Source organism: Arvicanthis niloticus, chromosome 11 (genome assembly GCF_011762505.2).
Source record: "Arvicanthis niloticus isolate mArvNil1 chromosome 11, mArvNil1.pat.X, whole genome shotgun sequence".
NCBI lineage: Eukaryota > Metazoa > Chordata > Mammalia > Rodentia > Muridae > Arvicanthis > Arvicanthis niloticus.
This window is the reverse complement of record NC_047668.1, coordinates 69,567,928-69,586,388: the sequence shown is the minus strand read 5'-3', so window position 1 is coordinate 69,586,388 and position 18,461 is coordinate 69,567,928. Positions and strand designations below refer to the sequence as shown.

Below are 18,461 nucleotides of genomic sequence, written 5' to 3'. Positions count from 1 at the left end.
AGCTGAGCTTATGCAAGCTAGTCAGGTAACGCAGGCAGATGTGATTAGTATGTTTAACTGAGCCTTGAATCACATTGCCCAGGATTAGAGCTTCGCACTGCAGTGGAAAGTGAAAGATAGTCCTTTCACACAGTTGTGTACTAGGCATTCAGTCCCCAACTACTGATGCTTTATGCTTTTTAAATACTGAAATCTGCAGCCCTACCCTGGAGTTAGTAATAAGCTTGTTTGAAGGCACAGAAATAACTCTTCTCCACTCATTGCTGTTGATCTTGGGAGAATAGGGGCGGAATGTTGCTGTTAGAAGGTTTGCACAATATTGTCATGGTCTGACTTGCATTTTCATAATACTGTGTAGAGCCCTACTACAGTGGGTTTTTTTTTTTTTTTCCTTTTAATGTGTATCAAGTTCTGTCTCTTAGATAAACCAGCATCTTCCTTGAGCCATTTCCAGTAAATTAAAGCCAATTCCAATTCACAGACAGTAAAGAACACTGTAGAAGCATGCTGGAGAATATTAAAATAAATGATACTTCTAGGGCACAGTGGTGTGGCTTTATAATTCCAGCTCTCAAGAGGAGGCTAGGGCAGGAGGATTGCTGCCAGTTCAAGGCTAGCCTAGGCTGCATAGGGAAACCTGTCTCAAAAGCCAAAATATAAATATAAGATGGAAGATATTGTCCCTGTTTCAGAAACCACGTGGAGATCCTAGAGAGATGGCCCAGTAGTTTAAGGCCACTTGCTAGTCTTGCAGAGTATTTGGGTTTCGTTTCCAGCAACTGCCTGGCAACTAACAACTATCTATCTCTCCAGTCCTGGGAGATCTGGTGCCTTCTTCTGGCCTTTATAGGCAGCAGGCATGCACATGCTGCACAGATAATACATACAGGCAAAACCCATTTTATATATATATATATATAATGTAAATAATAAAAAATAAATCTCTTAAAACAAACAAACAAAAAAGTCTGACCAAGACAAGAACAGATTAATCATAAGCAAGTACAAGTTTAATAAGGGCTGGAATGAGTTGTTACAGAGCTGAAATGAGAGAAATAGATGCTAGCTTATGGGTTGAGGGGTCAAGGAAGTGTTCCAGGAGGAAAGAGACCTTCTTACAGGCTAGGTGAGGTTTAATTATTCGATAAGGCTAATGCTGTTTGCTTGCAGAATGAGAGAGGTTATACAGATTCAGACCAGCCTTTGTTGAGTAAGTTAACAACATCTGCTACTGATGCACCGAGGAGTCTTAGTACAAGCTCAGCATTGTGGTGAGTACTCTCAGCATATCGACCAGAGCCTCAGTAGGGCCTCCATTGTCATGTCCAGTTATAATGCAGTCCAGTGTCATGAAATAGTTAACTGGTAGTGGAGCTCAAAGAGCAGTGGAGACAGTAGGTACAGAAGTACAGAAGAAAAGGCTTTCTAGGGGAGGTGGATGTTTGAGATTAGCTTTAAAACAGGAGTATAGTTTGAAATGTCAGAAATGATAGGAAAGAACCTGCCAAGATGGTACATCTGGATGCTGGGTCACACATGAGCAGTGCCTGATAGAACCAGAAGAGATGCTATACAAGATTGGATAAGAGGCCAGATGGGATGGCCCTTAAAGGAGTTTGTACTTGGTCTATGACTTTAAGAGACAGTCACTGGTCCCAGGTAGATACTGGTGGTGAGACGCAGCTGCCTAGACACACTTGAAATCCAAAATTTCAGAAACTCCCTAGCAGCAATTTGCCAGTCACCTGGGTCACTAGTAATGGAAGTACCATGGCTTTCATCTTGTGTTTTTGTTTAGAGGACCATAGAACCATGGAGTTTATACTTGCAAAGGGAATATAAAGATTATCTCGTTTGGTGAAATTCTTTCCTCAAAAAGAAGCGTTTATGAAAACTCAAGATGCTGAAGTTAACATAGTAGAGATGGTAAATATAGATCAGGCGGGGCCTGGAGGCTACCTGTGTGGCTTCCCTCCCATTGGAAGCACAGAGTAGACTAAAGAAGGACCCCAACTCCTTCAAAATAGTGATCTAATTAAAAAAAAAAAAAAGATGTGCAGAAGAGATGATTGGCAAGGGGGGTGGGCAGCCATGGTAACAGACATGTGATTGCCAGAAGATAGCTCCAGTTAGGGGTGAAAGTAACAAGCTGATTTGCCCTGCAGTCCTCCTGCTGCCTGATCACCCTTGTAGAAGATCCTGCAACCTGCACTGTGCCCAGGCCTCTTGCAGAAGCCACCCTCCTATAGAGGACCCAGCTCTAGACTTTGCCAGCAAAGGCTGCTGTTCTAGACCTCTTCCTGAGAGGCATGCTCCAGCAGGCTGCAGCCTCTTCTCTGCCAAGCAGAGTGTAGATTCTGGTGTATGAGTAAGTTAATTCTCCTGGCCGCTCAGCTGTCCTATAGTAGTGATCTTAGAAGTAGTACCTCTGGAATCAGTAACTCTGATACAGACTTTATGACAATATGCCCCCTCCCTGCCTCAGTATTGAGCTGATTAGCCCCTGGTACCCAAATGCCCTGTGTACTCAGGGTTTGGCTCTCTTCCGGGAAGACTTGTGGAGAAAGGGCTGGTCTCTCTGCGTGAATGAGGGAGGCAGTCTGGAAGAGGCCCTGCACTGCCTCACTGCCCCCCACTTCTTGCCCTCAGCTACCTGTGGTACCTAGGCCTCGACAGTGATCACAATGGCCTGCAAGTCTCTGGAAACACCTTTCCATGCAGGATCCATGAGGAGACTCATTCCTCTTTGACCACGAAGAGCCCTCCGCAGTCCACCACCTATGTTCTGGGAAGGGCCTGCTTCTCGAGACAGTTTAACAGGAAGCCTCAAGCCTGGGGCTTAGGGAGAGCATACTATAGTAAAATTAGAAGAAGCACTGCTAGGCTGTCCCTGAAGCCCACTAAGGTGACCTGTACCATCCAGAGGCTCCATTTTTATCTTCAGAGTTGAAAGCTCTAAAGTTGGGATAAGCCTGCGTAGTGTCTCAAAACTTTAATCCCAGCACTTGGGAGACAGAGGTATGGAGATCTCTGTGAGTTTGAAGACAGCCTTTTCTACAGAGTAAGTTTCAGGCCATCCAGAACTACATGGTGATACCCTATCTCAAAAAAAAAAAAAAAAAAAAAAAAAGTAAGAAAGAAAAAGAAATAATAAAAGTTAGGGTAAAAAAAAATGAAGGCAGCTAAAAAAGACATAGTAATAATAGCTTTGCAGTGTGAAAGAGCCAAGCACATGAGAGGGGTGTCTGTGGTCTGTAGCTTAGGCTCTGTTAGCATTCTTAGGCCCAACACTGGCATGTGTGCGTACACACCGACATGCCCTTTATGCTTGGCACACGGTCTCTTTTCAGGAGTTGTGTTTGGGACATAAATACAATGTGTTGTCTGGGAAACCTTGACTCTATTCTTGGCTTTGCCCTGATTTGGGAGAGGTCACTTGAGCTCTATGAACAGTGTTGTTGATTCTGAAAAATGGAAAAATAATGTCTATATTTCTTAGTTAAAAGATAAAATTAAAGAAGACTATTTTTAAGATAGCCTTTTCATAAAACACAGTATACTGTTATTCTGTTGCTCTTATTGCTGGAACTGAGGTCCAAGCCTATACTTTGGCAGCTTCACATGACCATAGTTTGTGAGACATGCTATAAGAAATTCTCCCCGTGATACATGTAGACTTGTCATTCAGCATCCAGAAGTTGCCATTTTCCTTGCTTGTTTATCCTCGTCTGCTGCTGGGAAGTAAGCTGGAAGAATCAAAGAGGCTCTGTTAGCATCCTATAGCACAATCAATCAATGCTATGTAGCCTCCAAGACCAAACTACAAGTAAGGTTTTCTTAGATACTACTTCTCTACCATAATTCCCAGCTCATAGCTTATTAAGTTATTAACCAGCAATTTCTCTGGCAGCATATTTAACTTTACTTTTAAACAAGTCACAGAGGGAGGGAAACATGCATCTCTCATAAAACAGTTTCCCAGGCTTTGAACAAATCCCAAAACCCACACAAGGTCTCTTTTTCATCATTCTCTGCACACAGCTTGAATAATACTGCATTAATAAGAAAAAGATGCTTAATAGAAGGATGGAAAAACACAAAAGTCTCTGGGAGTACAGGGCTCCCTGAGGGCCTTCTGAACAGACCAGGTAAGCCTTCATGCAGCAACAGGGGAAGTCATGGCTTTGAGATTGCAGAGGGAAAGCAGAGCAGGCTGTGTTTTCAGACCTACCTTGAGAAGGGAGCCCCAGTGCCTTCCACAGACTGTAGGTGGGCCTTAGGGAATACCTCCCCAGGACCCTGGGCAAGGGCAAAGGCCTCAGCCCTTCTGAATCCTCTCCCCTGGAGAAAAGCTGTTCCCCCAAGGAGGAGCCATGGAGGGATATTTACTGGGCCTTTGTTACATTTCCAGACACTTCCAACTTAGGGTCTTTCTGCAGATTCCCTCAAGGCTAATCCATATCAGAACAGGGCACTGGGGAACAACTTCATTTTAAGAGCCCAAGGAGGAGGACTACATGACAGTTTGTCCATTTGGGGTATGTGTGAAAGCACTGGTGGGTTTAGTTGCAGTAATCACTCAGCCCACCAGCACCAGCCCCTTGTGAGGACAAGGTAATCTCAGGACTGGGTAGCCTGCCAACCCCACATGTTGCTGCCAGCTGGCTTGCCTGCAGATCTGAATCCTAGCTGGTACCATGGAGGGAAATAGCTTGTTTAAAATTACATATTCTGTAATTCATGACCATTTGGCATCATGGCTTAAACAAATCTCCATTTGTTTCTCCAAGAATGCTGTATGCTGATTAGTTGCCCAGGCTGTGGTAAAAATGGAAATCAGAATGGGAGCAGGAGCCTCTCTTTATTTAATTTACACTTCCACGTTTACATGGCTTAATGTGGCCTGCATCAAAGGAAAACCTCCTACATCCTAGCCACAGCAGCTCTGTAAGCAAACACAAGCTCTGTGCACAGCCTTCACAACCGTGCTGAGCTGCTGGGATTGCTAAGAGGGACAGTTGGGAAACCCAGGGACTGTCAGCAGAATGTTGGCCAGTACAGCAGCTCCTCTGAGGCTGGTCAGGAAAGGCATCCCTAGAGGAACAATTTTAATAAAAGAAGAATTTTAAATAAAGGGCCCAGCACAGCAGGCAAGGGTCAAGAGCCCAATCATAACAGGGTGTGCAGACATTATATATAAATGGCGCCTTCTCTGCCAATTTTTGTTCTCCTCTCCTTCCTCCTGCACCTGCTCTGTCCACCTTCCTTCTTCCCTGATCTGATGGCCCTAGATGTTCTTCCCCCACCCCTCCCCATGACCACAGCCCCTGTGTGGGCCTGCTGAAGGCCAGGGCTACTTCTCACTTTCTGCCAGAAGCCCCTACTCCTCTTTGCTGGCTTCTTTAATCTACAATTTGAAGTACCCAGACTGGGATGAGCTCTTGCTGAGACTCAAGACCCCATCATTTAGACATGTCAGCTGTAACTGATATATGTCTGGCACAGCCCCCTCCTCCTTCATGACATTCCTTTTCATTGATTTTTGATTTTTCTCTCCCTTACAAAAACCATATACTCTGTTAGGTCAAAACTGTGTCCTCTTTCTCCCCTCCCCTCTCCTCTATCTTTCTGCAGAATACCCCTAGAGTGTTCAGTAGACCTTAGCTTTGGGTCCACCCAGAGCTTGGGGACTAGTTCCTTGGGAAGTCCAGATCAGGTTTCCTGATTTAAATACCAACACCAAGAGCTTGATGCAGAACAGTTGTTTCCAGCCCTCTCTGAACATAACCGTGAATTCTTGTGGAAGAGTTTGCTGTTACATATACAAATTAGATTGTCTCTTTGAGAGCGTGCCTGTGGGTTCACAGTATTGAGTGAACATCCATGCCTTCCAGTGTGGTTTGAGCTGATGGGATGATCCACAGGAACTTGAGTCCTTTAGGCTTTGGAGCTCTTTCCTCAGCTGTAAGCACTCCCCCGGCCTCTGTTCATCCTTCCTGCAGCACTCCCTCCTGGTCCCTTCTCCTCATCTCTCAACTCTGTATTCTCTATAGATGCTGTGGACCCAAGTTTTCAGGTGTCCCACTTCTCTGCTAGAGTCAATTCCGGCCTGCTATCTAGACTCTTCTCCAGGTCCATCTCCCCTCCTAGCAGCCTTTAGTTTAGTCTGTTGATCCCTCTTCATGCCCCCATCCTATGAGAGGCTATATGTTTCTCCCACTAATAGATTTCAAGTATTTGTTTTGTTTTAAATAGACAAAAAAAAAAAAAAATACCATAACCCCCCCCAAAAAAAAAAAACCTTCTACATGGTGGCCAATAGATATGTGTGCATCTATGTACATGTATATACACAGATACACTAGATGCACCCTGACTTGTGAAATTTAGTATGATTTGAAATTGTGAATAATTGCTAATAACTTGCATACACCTCTCAAAACCTGCAGCAGAATCTGGGAGGCAGAACCAAGAGGACTATAACAAGCTCAAGGCCAGCCTGGTTCCATGCCAGGCAGAGTTATGTAGCAAGACCCTGTCAAAAATACACACAGACCATCTAGGCTTGGTGGCACACACCTTTAGTCCCAACACTTGAGAAGCAGAGACAGGAGGATCTCTTTGAGTTCAAGACCAGCCTGGTCTCCATAGATGTAGGACAGCCAGGGTTACACAGAGAAACTTTGTCTCGAAAACAAACAAACAAACAAACAAAAAAGTGCCCCCCCACACACACACATCTAGGGAATCTAATTCAGTTTTCTTAAGACTCAGCAGGTTTGCTTTCAGGAATGTTAGCTTTCGGCATACCTGTAACCTTACTGACACTATCCATTCTGTGCAATGGAAGTTGTGTCTTTACCTAGAAAAAGAATTTAAAAGTTAGGAAAAATACTCAATTATTTTACTTAAAATTGTTGCATTTCATTAATTACATCTTATTTAAAGATATACAAGATTAATCATTCTGGGCAAAAACTTTCTGGAAACCCTGTAACAAAGATACTGAAACTTCTAGAATGCCCTTGGAGTTTACTGTTCTCTCTCACTCCCGACCGATTTCCTTTCTCTGTCCTGTCTCCTTCCTGGCCACAATCATAACTGATGCATTTTTACTTCATAACTGATGAAGTGGACCATAGATGCTGCAGTTTGAGACACGCTATTCAGGATTCTAAGTTCCTTGAGGGCAGTGACTGTGTCATCTTCATCTTTCCAGACCCTGGCACTCTTCCTGGCTCCTAGTGACTTCTGAGTAGATGTTTTCTGAATGAATAGGCCTAAGTTAAAACAGATCGGCAGCCTCTGGGATTCCTGAAGGGCCAAGAGAGGTAAATCATTTATCACGGGCTTCCCAAGAGCTCCTGCCATCCTGCAAACACTGGAACCATTGTGGATATGTCCTGTCTTCCCTCTCCAACCCCCAGCTTCCAGGACAGAGGGCAGAAGGTGTAATGGAGTTCAGAAATTTCCCAAGGCACAGACATACTCATCAGGCTTTCTGGTGGGTGTTTGTAAAAGGACAAATGAGTTTTAGAAAGAATAGTGGAAGAAAAAACAAGGTTCTCAAAAGAGCCTTTATTTCACCTCTTACATAGAAACCGAGTCCTCATGGCTGATTCCTCCTGCACCTTCTACTATTCTGCTGGTTTTAGCCCATCTGTTAGACCCTGACAAGTTCTGATTTTTTTCAAACACTATAAATCTTCATTAGACTATGCCCATGCCAGAATTTTTTCATTTGGATGAAAAAAAATCCCCAGCTCCCCCACCCCCAAACCGTGTGGCTTGTTTCCTATCCAACTGGCTTGCTGCTTCTTGGGGTTTTATTCCCATCATCAAAGAGGCTTGACAGACCAAGAACAAACCTCTGGCTCACCCTGAACTCACATATACTATGTCCAAGTCAGAGTGAGTGAGAAAGAAAGAAAAAAGTATTTCTTGACTGAGAAGCCAGGTCAGAGAAAACCCAACTCTCTGACTCTACATGGGCCTGTTATGTGGCTTTTCTGGAGGGTGGAGCCATGAACAGTGGGCTGGAGCCAGAATCACTCTGAGATCATCAGAACCAGCATGGACTGTGCTATGACCACAAGTCTTTGTTCATTGCATCTGAAGTGGCAGTGTGTTAAGGAGCCTCCATAATTTTGATTGCAACAAACTGGCCCAGAGCCTCACAGTCATGGAGAAGCCAGAGTGATCTGTCTCTCCAGTGTCTCAGGAAGCCAGCACATTGGGCAGCCGGTGTATGCTTAGTAAATATGCAGGGGGTTCTGTTCCTTTAGGAATGTTTAAAAGGATGTTAGCAGCTGCATGCAGCACTTGGGAAGCCCAGGCAGAAGAATCACTACAAATTCAGAGCAAGCCTGGGCTACATACTGAACCTGGACTTTAAAAAAAAAAAAAAAAATCAGCAGGTTTTACAGTGGAATGGATCTATCTATATTTGGAAGGTGGAAGCAGGAGAATCAGGAGTTCAAAGACATCCTCTGATACATAAGAGGTTCATGGCCAGCCTGGGCTATATCATCATCATCATAACAACAACAGACATTAACTTAGCTAAAAATATCATTGTAAAAACCTATTATTCACTGAGTTTTAAAAGCAAACCAGTTTACCACAAGCTTGTCTACTAAACACTGAGGCACGAGGCTGACTGCAATGGCACGTAGTATATGGCACCAGTAACTTAGGACATTAAAGTCACCCATCTGAAGCATCACATTCGCTTTCCCACACGTGCCAGGTTCTTTATGATCCAACAGATCCCCTTCCACATGTGTTGTCATATCTCAGAGTGCCCTCTGGTCAGCTTGTTCAGCTGAATTCTTCCCATCTTCCCCTGCCCACGCTCATTTATGATGACAGACTGTAGCTCCGTGGTGGGCACTTCCTCTCATGCTTGACATCCTAGGTCCAATCCTCAGTACTGCCCCAAAAGACAAGACAAAATAAAACAACAGCATGTACTAGCATTCTTATAGGCCATGGCCATTTCTCCTGTCCACTCTGGTACGTTTTCCTCTTCATTCCTTGGGTCTTATCTCAGGGTCTCTGTTGTCCCTGTGTAACTAGGCAGACTTCTCAGAGGCCTAATGCCATTCTTTTTGTCTCTTCTCCCCAAACCTAGCACAAAGCCCCTGGGGCCATTTGCTCAGCCCTGCGGTTCATTGACTTTCCTGTCCAAGGCTGGCTGCCTGTTTTCTGACTTTGTTCCCTGAGTAGTCTTTTGGCAAGATGGCCCCAGCTGTTAAACGCTGATATGACTGTGAAAGGAAGAATAACAAGGAATTGTGTCAGAGAAACTGGAGGGAAACAAGATAAAGGCAAAGATGGGCAAGACTGGGAAAGAAGGACAAGGGTCTGGGGCGGTGCTTGGTTACGTGGTAGAGGGCTGCCTCACGAGTGTAAGGATCTGAATTCAGACCCTAGAACCCTTGTTTAAAAAAACAAACAAACAAAAAAACACACACACAGGCATGGCAGGGAGTGCATGTAATCCCAGTGTTGTGGATGCAGAGACAGGAGGATCCCTATGATTTGCTAGCCAGGTGGTCTAGCCAGGTTCAGTGAGTACAGAGTCTCAAAACACGTTAGAGAGCCAAAGGGATGGCTCAGGGGGTAAAGATTATTACAGGAGCCTGGTGACCAGTGTTTATTTCCCAGAACCCACACAGGGGAAAGGAAGAAAGAAACAAAACAACAACAACAAATCTCTGCACAGCACACACATGAGCAACACACACATAATTTTTTTTAATTTTTTTAATGATAATAAGGGGAACCAGAGAGATGGCCGAGGGGGAAAAGGCACTTGCTGCCAAGGCTGATGGCCTGAGTTAGATATCTGGGACCCAGATGGTGGAAGGAAAGAGACAAATTATCTTTGATCACCCCATATCAAGAAGACACAATACTTATACATTGAAAATGAAAGTATAGAAGAGTTGAGAAAGATGGCCTGGCAACAATCTTTTCTGCACATACAGGTAGATTACAGGTGTACAGCAGCATACACGGTGATGGTGCTTTTTCAGGTTAGAGTCTGCCAGCTGAAGGATGGGTACAGTTCAGGATAACAATGGAAGCAGACTGTAGGGAACCAGTGGAACTGCACATTTACAGTGATGGAGGGTCAGGTTCAGACTCCACCAGACACAGCACTGTGCTGTCCTGAGTCCTGGGTTAGAAGTGGAGGACAGGGTTAAGCCCTCCTGAGATGTCTCTACCTGCCAGGCCTTGGGTGCCGTTTCCAGTTCACTCTGACACCTTAATGCCCCAGTGACTCACAGGGAGACAGTAAGGTCAGTGCTGTTACAGAGTAGCCGTCTGCTCAGGTCACAGAGATAACAGTGGCAAAAGCTATGTATCAGACTGCACTTTGCCTACTGATTTTACCACAGGCGCCAGGTCCTTAGCACCCCAAATCTGGGCCTATGTAGTCTCAGTCTGAACTGGGACTGAGAGCCAGGGCTCCTCAAGCATTGTTCTAAAAAGAAAATCTAAGCTGCTTATCTATGGGTCTACCTTATAGGTCCAAGGTTAAAATGAGCCAGTCATTGAAAAAAAAAAAAAAGTCTTATCTATTAGAAGGACCCCAGTTCCCCAGTTCCAGAGTGTGTTGAGCTGTTGTTTGTTGTTGTTCAGTGACTGTTTTCAGTTGGTAGCTGTTGGTTAAATACCTGACTTCATAACCAGTGACTACAGTTATCCCATTTTTTTTCCAGCTAAGAGGAAAATACTATATCTTCATAACACCTTCTCCCTGTTTTCAGGTCAGTAGGATAGACATTTGAAGTCTATAGAGCATGGCAAGGCAGAGTTTTGTCTGCTTGGTCCTCACACAGACTGGTGATTTGAGTAAGAATGGCCCCGTGGGCTCTTATATTTGAATGCCTAGTCATTTGTGAAGGATTAGAACTGTTAGGAGACATGGCTTTGTTGAAGTAGGTGTTAGAGAAAGTGTTGTCACTGGGGGTGGACTTTAAGGTTTTAAAAGCCCACACAGGGCCCAGATCTGGATGTAAAGGTCTTGTACACTATGCTTGAGTGCTTCCATGATCCTTGCCATGACCATAGTGGACTAATCCTCAGAAACTGTAAGCAAGCCTCCAATTGAGTTCTTTCTTTGTGGGCTGGAGAGATGGCTTAGCAGTTAAGAGCACTGACGGCTTTTCCTGAGTTCAATTCTCAGCAACCACATGGTAGCTTAAAACCTCTGTAAAGGGATTCCATGCCCTCTTCTGATATGTATGACGACAATGACAGTGACATAAAATTTTTTAAAAATGTTTTCTTTTCTAAGAGTTGCCTTGGTCTTGGTGTCCCTTCACAGCAATGGAAAAGTGACTAACACACAGACCTAGTGTCTGTCAGAGGCTCCTGGACTCATTTTACACATTGCTGATTTCTTCTACCCACAATAGTCCATCATTGTTTCATATAATATAGCTTCCTAATTACACATCTAGTAGAAAACACCCATTTTTCTCTTTCCCGAAGCCATTTATTTATTCTCTCTCTCTCTCTCTCTCTTCTTTGCTTTTCTAGGCAAAATCCATGCTTGGTGACCAGAGCTGTGTGTATTGATATTCTCTTCCTGCTGACTAACTGTGTGGACAGACCTGAGGAAGGCAAGCAGACAGGTATGACTGGCAGTTCTCCCTTGGAACACTGCAGGTAGACTTTGAGCCAGTACTACAACACACTTACCTACAGCTAAGTGTGTGAGGCTAGCCGATAGAATCTGTGTGGCTCTTTCCTAGAGGTCTCAAGGAAATCTGCCCTTGTTTGCTTAGAATTTTACCATCAAATATGTTCTATTTGGTTATAAAGAATGTGAACTCAACTCAGATAACCTGTGTTCTCAAGACCTTGGCCTTTTGCTAGTCTGTACTTTTCTTCAAAAATGTCATCATTTTCTGTAATGGTTCTTCTTGTTCCATCCTATAGAGCTAGCTGAACTGGCCCATTTATTAGTGGATATTTGAGTCCCTGTTCTCAATCTACCTTTCACCAGTTCATGTAAGAGTTCCGCAGGCTCTGACTTCATACATGTCTCTAGGCTATGTGTGTATCTGATTATAGATCCACATATAATTGTTCTATATGATTCGCAAAGTGAATTAAAGAGAGAAGGACATCTCAAATAAAAATAATTTTGATATGTTCATATAAGAGGCCTCGGGAAGTGCAGTATATGAGTTCCAGGCCACAGACTGAAGTGGATTTTCACCCATCCAAACTGGAATGCAGGATAGTTAGCCTGCAACTGGCTAAAGCTTCTTCTAACTGATTAGGCCTGTCTAAGGAGGCTGCACTGTAAAGTCAGGTTCTGAGACAGCAGGCCAGGCCTTCTCTCACTTGCATTTAACTTGATCATGAGTCATTACTTTCAATAAATATGTTCAGGCTGTCAAAGTCCAGCTCTGTCTATATGGAGCTCTGTTCCCAAATTCAAACCAATTTAAAGTATTTTGTGGGAAAGATGTTGAATGCCTCACCTAGATTAATGTGTATTATTAGCCCACAAAGCCCCTGTGGCCATGCAGAGGTAATTAGAACACATAATCCTCTCCACATCCAGTAGTATAAGATCATGTTGCTTTATGGGAAACATATCCTGGTTTAGCCAGGCATTGTGTCCCAGACATGTAATCTCAGCACTGGAGAGGTAGAAACAGGAAGATCAGGAGTTCAAGGCTGTCCTCAGCTATTCATTGAGTTCTAAGCCAACCTGGGTTGCATCCTGTCTCAAAAAACAAAACAACAACAACAACAAAAAAAAAACCCTAACATCCTAACTTGTACCTTTCATCTCAACATAGTTATGAATATTGTCCCACCTATATTCTTGAAACTATCCAGGTCTGTATAATAAAAATATATGTTATTCTAGCTGTAAGGAACCTTTGTGTGGCATCCACTTTAGTTTATACTTGAGTTAACTGGACTCCAGAGATTATAGAAAGAACAGAAATCAGATGCTAACAAATGAGCTCTTCTAGACTTTTACCTTCTGTATCTTCTCCCCAAATCCCATATCGCTGTCTGCAGCTGTGTCTGACAGGTCTGCTTACTAACCTCTTCACTAGGACCCCGGCCGAGTTGGATGTTTGACTGAAATTGTTGGTCAGTGTTTAGTCTGGTACAAAAGGGTCAGTCCTTGGATGTTATAATGTACCTTTGCTTTCCTAACTTCTTTCTCATCCTTTGTTTATGAACTCCATGAAGATGGCATTGGGGACTTTTTACTCATTCTGTCCTCCAAATTCTTACCATCAATAAGAGCATATGCCCCTGTTAAATGTCATCACACACTGTCTTCAGTAACTCACAGGTATTTCACTTGCACAGGTCACTCTTCTTAGTGTCCTTTATGGAGTAAGACTTGGTGGGAACACACATTGTCCTCCTTCTCTAGTGTGACAGCCGTAGCTCTAAATGTGTTGTACTTGCGCTGCCCAGTGAGGCAGAGACTGACTCGGGTGCATTCGAGCATCTGATGTCTAGTGCTGCTCTACATTGAGATGCTCTGCAGGTATAAAACATACAGCACAGTTCAGAGAAGTCCAGCAGTAGGGAGGCTAAGACAAATTTAAGGGCAGCCTGGGCTACATGTCACAACACTGTCTATGAAATACTTAAAAAAGAAGGGCTGGTAAATGGCTCAGAGAGGATAGGTGCTTGCTGCCAACCCTGACAACCTGCGACTGATCCCCAGAACCCACATGCTGGAAGCAGAGAACCACTCTCCGAAAGTTGTCTTCTGACCTTCATAAACTTGCCATGGCACACTCATGCCCACTCACATACACAAGTAAGTAAAATAGAGTTCAAATGTTAAAACAAGAATTTTTCCAAACATTTTTATGCTGATGATTTGTTGAAAAGGTGATATTTTGAAGTCATTACATTTTTAAATTAATTATTAAAACTAATTAATAGTTTTTTTCTACTTCTTAGTCAAAATATAAGGAGTTCTAGGTATAGCCTAGTGACGCATTACATACCCAGCATGTACAAAGGCCCTGAGCTCAGTCCTAGTAACACAAAACAATTTGGATGCATGTACTAAGCCAGGTATAATGACTCACAGCTATAATCCAGTATCTAGGAAACCATAACTGGAAAGTTGCTGTGGTTTAAGGCCAGCCTGGTCTACATAGCAAATTCTAGGCCAGCCAAGGCTGTATAGGAAGACGTTGTCTCAAAAGAAAAAAAAAAGTGTTTTTTACCACTAAAATAGGAAAGAGGGGAGGTAAGAAAGAAAAACAAAGCTGTCACTGAATGCATGTGCTTAACTTTTCATGGAGCATTGTGAAGAGGGAAAGGCTGGAGTCGAAAGTCTTAAATTCCATACATAAGCCCCAAAAGACATGATGTCTGTGTATATGACACACCCATGCGTGTGTGTGTGTGTGTGTGTGTGTGTGTGTGTGTGTGTGTGTGCTCTATTCATAGACTATACTCATATAACTGTAATAGTAAATTTCCCTCCTGGGTCTCTAGAACTAACCAAATATCATGTAAAACAGTGTTTAGAATGGATATCACTCTCTAGGGTAAAAAGCACTGGCCTTGCAGTAGTGAAGTCTGCTTTTGTGTTCTGGATTGTTTCCAACTCAGCAGCATCTGAGCACCAGGTAAACCTGTCGCCAAATAAGTGCTCCCTTACTAGACTGTGCAGATTCAATATGTTTCAGGATCCTATCATCATATCAGATTCCTCTTGTAAGCTTCCAGAGGGATGAACCATGGCTTGGGCTCTTTGTAGCCTAACTAAGCTGTAATATAGTAGGCCTCATGAAACGGGGGTTATTAACTGATGGATTGAAGTGCAGTGTTCATTGATTTGTTTTGTTTTGTTGTGTTTTGTTTTGTTTTGTTTTGTTTTGTTTTGTTTTTCAAGACAGGGTTTCTCTGTGTAGCCCTGGCTGTCCTGGAACTCACTCTGTAGACCAGGCTGGCCTCGAACTCAGAAATCCACCTGCCTCTGCCTCCCAAGTGCTGGGATTAAAGGCGTGCGCCACCACTGCCCAGCATGTTCATTGATTTTTAAAATACCCGATTTGTTGTCAGGATACAATCTTGCCAGATGTTGTGGCCCATACCTGTAATCCTAGCACTTGGGAGGTGGAGGCAGGAGGATCAGAAGTTCAAGATTGCCCTCAGCTACATAATATATGTAAGGCCAACTTGAACTACACAGACCCTGTCTCAAGCCCTCCACCCAAACGGCACAGCCTTACTTAATTTAATTCATCAATCTGATGTGAATTAGTGTCCTAAATTCAAATGTGTTGTTTATATGTTTATACATGATTATAACCATATATAAATATATATGTGCCTATGGGATTGTCTCACAAAACCATGTGCACCACATAGACTTTGAGGCTTGATCCCACATTTGAATCCTACTTCTGCCCTTCTGCCTGTTTGTCTCCCTTCCTTCCTTCCTTCCTTCCTTCCTTCCTTCCTTCCTTCCTTCCTTCCTTTTTTCCTTCCTTCTTTCCTTCCTTCCTTCTTTTCTTGTATCCTTTTCCTTTTCTGTGACCTTAGCATAATACTTAATTAAGTTCTTTGAGATACCTTTTCTCAGTTGTAAATGAGAATAATAAAAGAGTCTATGGGGCCAGCAAGATGGTTCACCCTGGTGACCAGAGTTCCATTTCCAGAACTGACATGATGGAAGGAGAGCACTGGCTCCCCTCCATGAGATTAGGTTATTCTCTAACCTCCACACAGGTGCTGTGGTACCACTCCACACACACACACACACACACACACACACACACACACACACACACGTAGTTACGTTCAAAAAAATAATTAAATGAATTTTTTCAAAGAATCTACATCTTAGAGTAGTAGGCAGTTATACATGTAAGCTTCATGCAGAGCACATGCTTCATGTAGCACAGTATGTACTAGCTACTATGGACTTCATGATGTGTATCATAGTCCTTAGCAAGTGAAAACTTGTGTCCAGCCTGCTCCCTGCAGCCTGTCATGGCTATGCTCCTCCCTCACTCTCATGGCTTTCCTCCCAGTGTTTAGCATTTAGAAAAGAAGGTATGCTTGTATACCTACTTAGGCCGTCAGAAATCGATGTGGTCACTGCTGTCTCCACCGCCTGACTGATGTGGACAAAGACTCTTTGCTTTCCTTTGTATTCATGAGAGATGCAAGCATCAGATACATGTTGAGTACATGTACCTGAAGCTAGTGCTGACTATGCCTTGAGCTAGAAGGAAGCACAGTCGGGCCTACAGGAGGCACTTTTCAGGATCTTACCTTTCTTCTTAGGAATGGGAGCTGTGTAGGGAAGGGCACAGTCAGGTTTGACAAGTAGCAGGGGTTCGGAAGATGAACAAAGAGAGCTGGATTTTACAAACAAAGAGAATCTACACCACTTTCAAAGAATTAGGGTGTTTGGAATTTGGGGTTCAACGCTAAATAAGTGTTACTAAAAGTGAGACTGCCAAGGCAGAGACAGTCACACAGAGCCCCATGGGCCAAAATACAAGGAGCCTAGATTTGACTGTATAAGCAAAGGAAGTTATTTCATGTTATAAAACAGTAGAATTATATGGGTTTTAAAACAACATGGCCTCTCTTTGTCTGCACTTTTCCTAGATTCTCAGCACCTTTAAGGAGCCATGTTCATATATATATATATATATATATATATATGAATGAAGATTTTGGGGGTGGTACACCTTAAAATGTTTCCTTTGTTTTACTTATTTGTGTGTGCACATGTGTCAGTACTTTATTATTTTATTATTATTATTAATTATTATTATTTTGTCAGTACTTTACTTATTTGTGTGTGCACATGTGTCAGTACTTTATTATTTTATTATTATTATTAATTATTATTATTTTGTCAGTACTTTACTTATTTGTGTGTGCACATGTGCAAGTGGTCAGAGAACAGCTTTCCGGCTTTGATGTTCTTCTTCCACCACATGGACTCTGAGGATCCAACTTAGGTTATCAGGCTTGGTGGAAGGTACCTCTACCTGCGGCGCCATCTTGACAGACTGTATTTCTTTTTGTTACTGTTGAGGCAAGATCTCACTAAGTAGTCCTGGCAAACCTAGATCTTGCCATGTTGATCACAGAGATCTGCCTGCCTCTGCCTCCCGAGAGCTGTAATTACAAACGAATTTAATAAGTCCAGCATTACAGAAAACTCATTCACAGACTGTCAGGGAGGTTTGTTTAACAATTATGTTACTATTTTCCTTCTAGATGCCCTAAAATGACCAGCTCACAGGAGGGAATCAGAATCCTAACTTCTGACTGCCAAGCAGTGTGCTTTGTAGATCACAGCTGGATAAAAACACAGGCCGCTCTGTAATAAGCTTGGATTTGTAGACTAGAAACTGGGTGATATAAGCCCTCCCTCTAGCCTGCCTAGGTGCTATGAATCAAATGGTGACGTCTGTGTGACATGTTCAGCAGTGCTTATGTTTTTATTGCTTAGAACGTGAACACTGTGCATGTAAAGAAATACAGTCCATGATTTTTATGACCTATGAACTTCCTTTACTTCATTCCTAGGAAATACAGCTGAACAGTTACAGAGAATAAAAGCATTGGCAACCTACAAACACCTGCTTTGGTTCTCCAGTCTAATTAGGTTAGATATAACCAATTCCATCTAGCAACTTGAACATGGTTTGTGCTGTCCCTCAGCTGTATGCTTTTACTAGTGTTCATACAGACCTGTCCAGTGTGACACAGCTGCTATGAGCCTCTTGGCTGGGGTGAGAGAAGACGGAGAATTGAGAACAGGTTTTAGAGGCTTCTGGGGACTTTTGATTTCTGAGTCTGCACCTATGAAATTTCTAGGAAATTGTTCCAAGTTTTGTCATCAGTAGATTACTTGGTTTTCTACAGACACTGGACTCTGGTCTGAACTGTTGCTTTTCAGCATTGCACTCCGACATAAGCAAGTAGTTCCCTTCTGCAGAGGTGCAAAGCAGGGTGGTACTGGATGAGTACGTGGAATGTTAACTCCATGAGTACCATGTACAGAGGCCACTCTAAGAACTGCATTTTCATATTGTCTAGTTGGTATGAAGATGGAGACTCTCCCAGGGAGTGACTTGCTTAACCATGCAGCTGGTCACTGCAAAGGATCCAACTGCCATGTCAGTGATCCAAATTAAGGGTGGCAATGGTCTGACACTTGGACTGAGTGTCTGTCTGTATCAGAACCATGTCCTGAAACTTCCTGATTTATACTCCTACCCCAGAGAAATAACTGTTCAAATGTTCAGGATGATCCCAGAACTCTGTGGTTCCTGTCCCTTTACATGTTCCCACCTTTCCCATCTCCAGCCTTTCATCACCAATCATGAGAAACTCATTGGCTGGCTGTTAAATTGGTGTACATAGCTTTTTGAAGTCTGTCCAGGATGTTTTGCATAAATGGAGAGCAT

At 43.2% G+C, this 18,461-nt stretch overlaps 1 protein-coding gene across 4 annotated transcripts in view; it reads left to right on the top strand.

The window, feature by feature from the left end:
* Window positions 1-18,461, top strand: part of Thada (THADA armadillo repeat containing) — a 294,393-nt gene that overhangs the window by 219,451 nt on the left and 56,481 nt on the right. For all 4 annotated transcript variants that reach the window (XM_076942388.1, XM_076942389.1, XM_034514071.2 and 1 more), the window contains one exon: window positions 11,554-11,648. In XM_076942388.1, coding sequence (XP_076798503.1) covers window positions 11,554-11,648 — 95 coding nt within the window. The remainder of the gene's footprint in view (window positions 1-11,553; window positions 11,649-18,461) is intronic.